The sequence below is a fragment of the Malania oleifera genome, chromosome 4, assembly GCF_029873635.1.
Source record: "Malania oleifera isolate guangnan ecotype guangnan chromosome 4, ASM2987363v1, whole genome shotgun sequence".
Classification (NCBI taxonomy): Eukaryota; Viridiplantae; Streptophyta; class Magnoliopsida; order Santalales; family Ximeniaceae; genus Malania; species Malania oleifera.
In genome coordinates, this window is record NC_080420.1 from 43,441,408 (window position 1) to 43,452,594 (window position 11,187).

The window sequence follows — 11,187 nt, forward strand, 5'->3', positions numbered from 1 at the left end:
TTGTACTAAATTTTTTAAAATTAAATCATGCCCTCAAATGTTACATTACAATGAAGAATTTTTATGTTAGGTTATTTAATCACATATTTTAAATAAAAAACTAAAACTTTAAGTTTTAAATAATTTTAAAAGTAATATTTATTTATCTATTTCAAATTGGAACCAACATCCAAAATTAAAGGTAATCTTCACTTGGGGAAAAAATAATTTTTATTTTTATTTTCACTTTTTAAAAAATCGTAATTAGAATCTCCCTCTCTAATTTTTCGAATTTGTAGGAAATTAAAAGCACATTTTTACTATTTTTAACTTCATTGTTGGAAAATTAAAAATAAAAATTTGAAAAGGAAACATGAGAAGCATTTTTTTTTACCACTAAATGACTGAGTCCAAGAATTTGAATGGTTAATTAATTTTTTAAAAATTATGCGACTCAACGGGTTTATGTTAAAATTTTTGAATTTAAATTAAAAAGAATAAAGTGGTGGATTCATCGAGCGTCTCACATATAAAAGCTCAAGTTCTTTATTAAACTCAAAAACAGTTGAAATTTACAGCAGTAAAAAGAACCCCATAAAGAGTTCTTCCAAAAAGAAACACATAATTAAAGAGTGAGAGCAAATATTTCAACCACCAAAACTTTTCACATGAAAAACTGTAGGAAAGAAAAAAAAAAACGAAAAAGAGAAAAAGAAAGAAGCCTACGCCCATCGCAGTATCACATCGCATTCAATCATCACCATCGTCATACGGTCGATTGATCGATCCCCAGCACAACGATCACCCTCGATCACCGAATCAAAACCATCCCGGGCAACCCACGCGCCACTCACCGCAACGGAAACCACCGGCGGATGTCGCCAGTCACGCGCCGCTCGGCGGCGGCGACGCGCTCCTCCGACACAATCGGCGAGCGGCACAGGGGGCAGTTGAAATTGAGGTGATCCAGCCAGCCGTCGAAGCACTCTTTGTGGAAGACGTGGCGGCAGGCCAGCCGGCGCACCTGCTCGCCGTCCCTCAGGGCGCACATGCACACCACGCAGTCGCCGCCGACGCCGCCGGGATCGCCGTCGCCGCCGTAGCGGAAGGAGACGACGCGGTTGAAATTGAGCTGCTCCGCTAGCACGATGAGGCTGGTCAGCCCCGAGCCGACGGGGCCGAACAGACCCTCGTCGACCTCGTCGGCGACGAATCGGGAGAGGCCCACCGTCTCGAGGAGGTCCGAGAGCAGGGATCGGAGATAACGCATGCCCATGCCGAGGAGCGCCACCATCAGCAGAAGGATCGAATCGGTAGGTACGTCGGTCAATTGAGTATGCAGTCCCATGTTTGGTGTCCTTTGCTGGGTCGAATTGGTTTAAGAGAGGTGATTATAAGAAGGGAGACGAGGAAGGAGATGAAGAGGCGAGACAAAGAGAGAGGGGAGCGAGAGGGTGAAAGGGAAAGGAGAGAGTGGGGTGGCTTTCGCGCGTGTCTCGTTGTAGGAACAGGTCGGACTCGATGCGAGCCTTGGGAATGGACTCAGTGAGTGGGCTTTTAAAATCAATGGCAATGTGTTGCGGAGATAGGAGAGGACCCATGTGGGGGGTTGCTATTTTATATTATTTGGTTTTATGCTAAGGGGCGCTGCACATTGCCGTCATTCATGAATTGTTTTTTTTTTAAAGGGCTATTTTATACGTAGGAATATTTTTGCTAGCTTATACATAACATGTGTTGTACTTATTCTAAATATAGTATGTGCTAGTTGCAATTTGAATTATACATGTAAATAAAATATTCAAGAAAAATATAAGGGGCAGAGATTACAAAATGTATATGAAGGGGGACAGATAGGGTTTGTTTATGGAATGAAGGGGGCAACTGGCAAGGACTTGTTTTTAACTTGGGAAAGAGGGACTACAAAATATGGGGTAAATATGGCTCAAATGTTTTAATTATACACTTCGTGTTTATCTATTTTTTTATTAGTGTGTACTTTATTTTCTCGTGTATCACTTATATATAATGAGTCTCCAGGTTCACATTACGAGTTCGAGAATTGTAATTGAGTGCATAATAAATATTTTGATGCTCGACACTTCGTTGATGCCTTTATTATTCTTATTGTCATTTTAAGACCTTTTGGTCGTTCCTTTTTTATCCTCAAAAGCAACCCCTCAATCTTTTTATCCCTGGTTCATTAAAGGTCACTTACAACTGCATAAGCAAGTAACCTTCTGCTAGACCACCAAGGGTCTTTGAAGCTGAAGATCACATGATGTTGTAATGAGCCTAGAGTTTAGAAATAGAACAAACTTGATCCCCACTAGGGAATTGGATGTTTAAGAAAATCCTAGCATGGATAGCATGAGCCTCTTACCTTCGAGATCAAAGTAAACTTTTGCCTTGAGAGGAAGTTGATTTTTCTTCTTTCTTCCTTTACTTGTTTTTTTAAAGTATCAGAGATTGTACTAAGTCATGAGTGTAGTTTTGTTGAGCCAACTTAAATGTTCATTCTAATTTTAAAATTTATATAGCCTTCACCTTCATATAGCTCTTCAATAAGATGTTAGGATCAAGTGCCTTTTTTAATAGCAGTCTTCAAGTTGGACATCTAGAGGAGTGAAAACAACTTCTTCTTCTTTTTTTCTTGGTTACATAAGGCTTCAATATACAAACTAGATTGGAGTTGTAATCTTTCTTTCATAACCATGTTGACTTTTTAGGTCACTTTTTCTTACTTTATGATGAGCCTTGGAGCTCATCAAACACGATTCTCACTTTAAAAATAAAATTATCTCCTTTTTCTATTTTCATCATGGATTGTGATGCATCTTTTTTCCCATCTAAACCTTCTATCTTGGTCCTTATAGGTATTTTAACGTTTAAATTCTCCTTCAGCTCGGTTTGGAATTGTCATAGAAAAAGATCCTTCTATGCTTTTGGACTTGTTTAGGAACTAAATAACTTTTAAGGTAGTCTATCATTCAAGAGATTTATTTCCATGCTTATATTTTCTCGGGTGGATTAGGGCACTGGGTGGCTACCATTTTCTCAAATGCGAAGCCCTTCAAAGGTTTTTTTCACACCTTGGGATAGTAAGTCAAGTGCACCAATTTTCTCTACTTTTCCTTGTTGCAAGGCTATTTTTCTTAGGTCTCTTATATTAAGAGTAGGCTTGATTCACCAAGCTATTGTCTATTTTGACCTTTCGTTTCTTGGGCAAGTTTGATTCATCATTTTCTTGATCACTGAGACAGAAAAGACAAGGAAAAATGTAGAAAATTTTTTTGAAGAAATTTAAACTTTTTTGCCTAGACATATTGTGAGATACTAAGATTATTAGATAGACGACTAGTTTAAGCACAAATTGCAAACCAAAAGATTTAAAAAACAAAAAAACTTTAAACAAGCATGCTATAGAAGAGTACATCTCAAAATTTCAAAGTAGAAAAATTGGTGTGCAGTACCGACCTATAGCATTAAAATATAGTGCACTTGAGAAACATCATCAAATTGAGAGGGACCATTTCAAGCGAGTCAAGTCCTAAGTAGGATCTTATACAAGCTAATCATGTACATGAATGGGGAAGAGTTTCCTTGCTTGTTGAGTAGAAAATTCGTTGACACTTATTGTTACATCATATTGGGTAGCTATTTGATCAAGCAAGTAAGATATAAAGCAAAGAATAAATAAAGAAATGAAGAAAAGGTGAAGTATTGCAACATATCTTTTATTGTTCAAATATTGATATTTTTGAGCACTTGGTTACATAAATTTGCACATTAAAAAAATTTTCATTAGCTTAAGATTAATGCTTTCGAGTTGGGGATTTTCGCTATTTCTGTTCAAGGTCATCCTACTAATAGAGAAGAGGAAGTGAATATGAAGACGACACTATCCTATATCTACACAAACTTAACTAAATGCTTATCTTGCCTAAAGAGCATATATAGTTTGTACCATTCTTATTCTCCTCTTCTTTCACATCGCTATCCTCATTTTCTTCATATGTCTCCATGACAGACCAACTTGATTACACGAGCTCAAAGTCCCCATCTTCCCCTTCTTCAAATGAAGTGAAAGAAAGGATGTTGGAGAGAGAAACAAGGTTTTATACATTTGAGGCATTGGAAGATCTTGGCTATATAAAGATGGCTTAGGCTTTAATTTTATAATATGTTCTTTATGGGAAAAATTCCTAAAATAAACTAAAATGGACAATGCTTCACTTGCATTAGGATGAAACTTTGACATACAATGCTTAATCGCTATATTTTATCAATTTCTAAATTCCATGTGCCTTTAGTTTATAACATTAGGATGATAAACTTGGAAACTCTGAATGAAAAAAAAAATGTCTCTTCTATGAATGATCACTCTTAAGCATGAGTGGGGCCTCTTAATGAGAATTGATGTTGTTTTCAAATATGCTAAATTGAAAATTATGTAAACACTTTTGGAAGGTGAGAGTAGTGGAGTAGTAATATTTTATTTTTCTTAAGAAATCATAGTTGAAATCTAAAACCACCACTAACTTTTCCTCCTCGATTGGTAGTCTATATGAACACCAATACTAAAATGAGTGGAAAGTTGTAGGTGCATTTTAATTATAGTTTCACTTTGGATGCATGAATTTCGTAGATTCATAAATTTTAAATACTAAGTTCTTGAATGTACTTAGAACTCAGGCATGTATTTATTTATTTTAAATGCACCTATACTTATTAAGCACATTGATTTAATTAATAAGGTCATGTGTGCATACAGAAAATATTAAGTAAACTTATTTTGCTGGAGTTAGTCAAAGATCAAGAAAATGTAAAGACTTTTGAGGGAGAATTAAGTTTTAGAGTAAAATATATTAACTCTGGTGAAACCCTAGCCGCCGTCGCGATGAGGAAGACGACGACAACCTAGAGCACTGTTCCATGACGACGACTTTGGCTTTGGGTGTCCTTCTTCGGCATCACTGTCGCCGTGAGGTGCTGTTCTCTAGCCGACGTTGTGAACGACAGAGTTGGAGAGTTTCGCGATGAGGAAGACGACGAGCTGTGAGGTGCTGTTTCTAGCCAACGTTGCGAACGACGACAGAGAGTTTCGTCTTCTCTGGCTGCACGCGTTGGATCTGTCGCCCAGACGGTGTTTGGGGGTCCTCTCTGACTCTCTTTCTGCCTGTGAGGTTGCTGTGAATCTCTTGTCGCCGTCGCAACCCACAACGACGGCGTTTAGAGCTTTACCTTTGGACTTTGGTGAGGCTCCATCACCTTTGACGGCATGGGGAGTCATCTTCGGTGTTGTTGGCGGCCAGTGGTGGAGTTGGGATTGGAGTTGCTCGCCAGCACCGCCATCTCCGTTGCTTAACCGCCTCAGCAGTGTTGCCATCTCCTCCGCAGGTTGCAGTGGCAGCAGTTCTCGTCGGAGAGCAGCAGAGGCTTCTGGGCTGAGGTAATCTGAGACGACGACAACGGCGAAGTGGTGATGGCGAACCTGTGTCAGCGACATACGGTGACGAAAGATGTAGGTCTATCGCAGGTTTGGTTTTTTTATTATTCTTTTTTTTGTTATTTTGTTTTTTTTGGTATTCAATGTGGAATAACTATTAGACATGACCGTGCCACCTACGGTAGCTGTTACCGGAGGGTTGAGGGGAGGTGTCGACACTAGTTTACGAGTTGAGGGGAGTGGTTCAAGGGATAATAAGGTCGAAAAGGGGGAAGGTTTCGCTAGGGGGAAATCGTTTGCGGAAGCCCTAAAGAGGCCAATTCCATCTTCAAAATTCAAAATCTTGTTGAGGAAACCAGAACTAATTAATGGAGAATTAGGTTTTACTTTCTCGGATGTGAAGATGGAAAAGGCTACTGAGGATCTGAAGTTTGCGTTGGTTCTTAAATTTCTTTCTGTAAGGTCGTCTATTGATGTCCTTTGGAGGCTGGCATATTATCCAATCCTGGGGTCTCTCTGAAGTCCCAATGATAAGTTTTATGGACAACTACCTTGTTCTGTTGAATTTAGTAAACGAAAAGGATTATATTCATGCATGGGCACGAGAAGGAAGATGGGCGGCAGGGTGCCAATTTTGGCTTTTTAACTGGTTTGTGAATTTTGACGTAAACAAGGAGCCATCGATCGCACCTTAGTGGATTTTCCTACCAGGTTTGTCTTTACATTTATATAGAATGGACTGTTTGGAAAGTTTGGCCACTAAGTTTGGTAGATTCCTGGGAACAGATAATGCCACATTATATAGAACGCGAGCCACTGGTGCGAGATTATGTGTTGAAGTGGACTTGCAGAAAGATCATGTGGAGGGTTTTCCGTTGGTGGTAGGACAAAAGTAGAATTGGCAAAGGGTAATATATGAGAAAAGAGGTTTCTATTGTAATAAATGTTGTAGACAAGGTCACACTGAAGTAGTATGCCGATTTGGAGTTAAGTCTAAGGATAAAAGAAAGGTAGGTATGAGAGGGTTTGGAAAGAAGTGGGTAGAAAAGAGAATATGATAGTTGAAGAGGAAGGTCCTGTTTTGAAGATTTAGGTTCAAAGGGTGGAGGAGAAGAAGGATGGAAACGTGAGTGGGTTGTCAAAGGAGATTGAGAAAAATAAAGAAATTGTAAATGAGGTTATTAATGTGGGCACTCAAAAAGTGGATGAAGTTAATTTGGTAGAGAAAAAGAGTGGAGAGAACGTCAATCTTTGTCAAGACTAGAAGTCAGAGGTGGTAGGGGTGTAGGTAGAACTGGGAGGTTGCTCTAGGTCTACCTAGGAAATCGGAGTTGTTGATGAAGGAGAGAGGGAAAAAGTTGAAAAGGACAAGGATGGGGAGGTGATTTTGGTGGAGCAGGTGGATGAGAGAGAGAGGGATGTGGAGGGTGTAAGGTGTAGGGAGAATTATGATGTGTTGTCTGAGGGTGATATGGAGGTTTGCATTGATACTCAAAAAGAATATCATTCTGATTCAGGTAATGTGACAATGGGTGAGTCAAAAGGAAGATATAAAGATGATGGTCAAGTGAGAAAGTCTAAGAGGGCTAAGGTTGTGGCTCAAAAGTTGAACTTATGATAGAAAAATTTATATTTTAGAATTTAAGAGGGTTGGGCACGCCAAAGAGAAGATTAAAACAAATTGTGAAAGATAATAAAGTTTCGATTTTGGCAGTTTCGGAACCTTTTCAAGATATAGAAAAGATAAGAAGGTGAGCGGTGTATTTGCAATTTGGTTTATTGGACCTCAAATTCGAAGGAAGTCAATTTTCATGGTGTAACGGCCAACAAGGTTTGATGAGAAGTTGGGCGAAACTGGACGGAGTGCTGATTAATAATGTTTTTTTTTTATAAAATATGGTGAAACTAAGACATCTTTGTTGAAAAGAAATACTTCAGATCATTCTCCTATCATTTTACAACTATGTGCGAATATGGATAGGTATGAGCCAACGCCTTTTAGGTTTCAAAACATGTGGACGTTGCATGGGAATTTTTTGGAAATGGTTGAATCACCTTGGAAAGAACACATTGTGGCAGATTCAGGATTGTGTAAATTGGCGAGTAAATTGAAAATGTTAAAACAAAGACTTAGGGTGTGGAATAAACAAACTTTTTGGGCGTGTTGGTGGTTTTATTCAAGAGTTAGAGGAAAAGGTGGAAAAATATGAGAATTTACTACAGACAGAGTACTTGGAGTCAGTTGAAGAAGAGTTCCTTGTTTCTAAGGCTAAATTGGAGGTTTGGTATAAAAGGGAAGAGGCTAGGTTGGCTCAGCAAACAAAATTGAAATGGTTGATTGATGGTGATCAGAATTCAAAGTTTTTTCATGTTGTGATTACGCAAAAAAGGCGTAACTCTTGTGTAAATTCAATGGTGCTCCCTGATGGTTCGATGTTGGAAAATATGCAGATGATCCATGATGAAGCTGTAAATTATTTTGAGCAATTCTTAAGGCAAAATAGTTCTGTGCAAAGGTCAAATCTAGACGGTCTTATCCATCCGGTGGTTTTTGAGGAGGCTATAGGTCGGTTGAGGGAAAAACCGACTGAGGAGGAGGTTTATGAAGCTATTTCTTCTATTTTTGTGAATAGTAGCCCGGGACCGAACGGGTTTGGGTCTTCTTTCTATATTACCTGTTGGAGGATTATTTAAAATGATGTGATAGATGCGGTAAGAGAATTCTTCACAGGTTAATATGTTGCCTTGGTATTTTTTTTCCTCTTACATAGTGCTTATTCCTAAAGTAAAGGATCATTAATCGTTTGATAAATTTCGCCCGATAAGCTTTTGTAATGTAATCTATAAAATTTTCTCCAAAATCTTTGTTGGTAAGCTTCCATTGGTGATGGGTGATGTAATATCTTTAGAACAAGGTGCTTTTGTGAAAGGGAGGAGTATTTTTGAAAATATAATGCTTGCTTAAGAGATAACAAAATTATTACATAGGCGGGTGAGAGGAGGTAATATAATGCTAAAGCTTGATATGAGCAAAGCGTATGATTGAGTGGAGTGGCAGGCGGTAGATCAGATTTTTCATGCTCTTGGTTTTCCAGACTGGTTTTGTAAGTTGATTCAGAATTGTATTTCTACTCCTTGGTTTTCTGTTATGATGCATGGCACGTATAGAGGTTTCTTCAAGTCAAAAAGGGACTTGAGGCAAGGGGATCCGTTGTCACCATATATTTTCATCATCATGGAAGAAGTTTTTTCTAAGTTAGTTCAAAAAAGGATTTCTGAGAAGAGGATTTTACCGTTTGCACATTCGTGTGGTGCACCTATTATATCACATTTAATGTACACAGATGATGTTGTTATATTTGCTAATGTTGGAAAAAAATCTATTAGACAGATAATGGAGGTGATTAAGAAGTATGAAAGTTGGACTAGCCAAAGGGTGAATAAAGATAAATCAGCCATTTTTTTCTTAAAGAAGTTGGGTGTTTTGAGGAAAGGAGAAATTCTTTAAGAAACTGGTTTTAGTGAGGGTAAATTTCCTTTTACGTATTTGGGTATGTCGATAGTGGATGGTAAATTGAAAGGCTGTCATTTTGATCCTTTAATTCAAAAAATAAGTAAGAGAGTTGAGGGCTGAAAAAGTAGACTGTTGTCTCAAGGAGGTCGTCTTGTTTTGTTGAGACATGTGTTTTCGAGTATGTCATTGCATTTGTTAGTTGTTCTAAATGTCCCAAAAATGGTGTTAAAAAAGATACAAGGTATGTTTGCTTCTTTTTTCTAGGGTTTTAAGAATGGAAAAGAAAAAAGGAAATGGAGGACTTGGAAGAAATTGTGTGTTCCTGTAGAGGAAGGGGGCATAGGAGTTAGGGACATTTCGGAAATGCAACGGTCTTTATTCATGAAATTTGGTTGGCATTTATTAACTCAAAATTCTTTATGGGCTAGATTTTTTAGAGCTAAATATGTGAAGGGAGGACATATTGCTTTTTGCAGACCTCATGGATCGAATTCTTACTTTTGGAGGAAAGTTCTGCAGGGTATGCCTAAACTTTTAAGTAAATCTAAGTGGAAGGTTAGAGAAGGAGATCTAAATTTGTGGTATGATAAGTTTCTAGATTCGGGACCTTTGGTTGCAGAGTGTCCAGATGGTGCACATTCTCTTATCAAATTAAAGGATTTGGTTATCAATCATGCGTGGGATATGGAAAATTTGCAGAGAATTCTAGGGTTTAATAAAGTGGAAGAAGTGATGGAAAAGGTGGGAAATCTTAGAAATTCTTCAGACATACTACTTTGGCTCCCGGAAAAGGATGATTGTTTTAATACAAAGTCAACATGGGATGTTATCAGATTTAGAGCTCCAAAGTTTGAGTGGGCAAAATGGGTTTGGAATAAATAGTTACCGAAGAAAATTGTTATCTACATGTGGAAAGTTGCTTTTTAAGTGTTTAAACGTTGATGAAAAGGTGAGAAGGGTGGGGGTTTTGTTGGCTTCGGCGTGTAATTATTGTGAGATGAGACAGCTAGAAGATATGGAGCATGTGTTAAATAGGGGAGACTTTGCTGCTGAGGTTTGGAGGAAGGTTTCAGTGGAGGTTGGTATTCCTTTCCTTAGACAACAAACTTGGAAAGAAAGAGTCCAAATGTGGTTTAATAGGGCTTCGAGATTTTCTCAATTGGGATCATTGATGGGTTTGATTCCTTGTTTAGTAGTTTGGAGACTATGGAGAAGGAGATGTGTAGCTAAAATAGAGGGAAAATTGGAGAATAGTTCAGATGTGTGGCTGTCCATTAAGTATTGGGTGGGGGTTTTGAGTAGGAACATGACAGGATTGACTCAGCTAAAGGATGATGATCTTTGGATATTGCGGAATCTAGAAGTGCAAACTGTGAATAGAAGAAGTAAAACTATGCAATGTGTGAGATGGCTAAAACTGGGGTAAGGGAGGTTGAAATTAAATTTGGACGGAAGCAGTTTGGGGAACCCATGGCCGGCGGGTGGTGGTGGCATCCTTAAAGACCATACAGGTTCTTTTGTGTTTGGTTTTTCAAAATAGTTTGGTTCTTGTTCAAATAATGAAGCTGAATTGAGAGCTGTGTTAGAAGGAATAAAGATTTGCAAACATTTGGGACATATTAGTATTAATATTGAATGTGATTCGAAGATCGTTGTAAATTGGATAAGAACAAGTAGGTGCTCCTTGTGGTATTTATGAGATTTTTGGGAGCAGCTGATTGTTTTTTTGGAGGGAGTAGACTTTTTGATAAAGCATTGGTATAGAGAACGAAATAAAGAAGCAGATGCCTTGACTCGTCAAGGTACTAGGGGGAGGAATAGGTTGTTTACAAATAGTAGTCAACTTCCTAGAGTTATCAATGGGTTATATAAATTGAAGAAGATGGGTACGGCTTATATGAGGTATGTTTAGCAGATCCTATTGGTTTTGGTCTATGCTTTATGTTATTTATCTTTTGTTTGTTTTGTTGCGTGATATTTGTTTTGTAGGTCCTTGTTTTGTTTTGATTTGATTGGTTTTGTAATCTTATTTTGGTTGGATGTTGGTGTTGTTATTTGGGAGGCCTTTAAAGGTTTGTCTTTTGTTTCTCCTTTTAAATATCTTGTAACCACGGTATTCCTCCGCCAAAAGTGAGGGTTTATCAATAAATAAATGGAGGTCCCGCCCTTCTTTAAAAAAAAAAAAAAAAGGTCATGTGTGCATATAAATTAATACACCCTTTGACATTCGTATTTGATATCATTT

The 11,187-nt window shown here is 38.1% G+C and overlaps 1 protein-coding gene across 1 annotated transcript; it reads right to left on the reverse strand.

The window, feature by feature from the left end:
• Positions 1-507: 507 nt before the first annotated feature.
• LOC131153431 (E3 ubiquitin-protein ligase RHA2A) lies at positions 508-1,576 on the reverse strand. Its single transcript, XM_058105721.1, has one exon. The coding sequence runs from the start codon at positions 1,325-1,327 to the stop codon at positions 830-832; it is 498 nt and encodes a 165-aa protein (XP_057961704.1). The 5' UTR covers positions 1,328-1,576; the 3' UTR covers positions 508-829.
• Between the last annotated feature and the right edge of the window lie 9,611 nt (positions 1,577-11,187).

Excerpts from the sequence above, each read along its gene's own strand:
- LOC131153431 (XM_058105721.1), bottom strand. The coding sequence starts at position 1,327 with ATGGGACTGCATACTCAATTGACCGACGTACCTACCGATTCGATCCTT.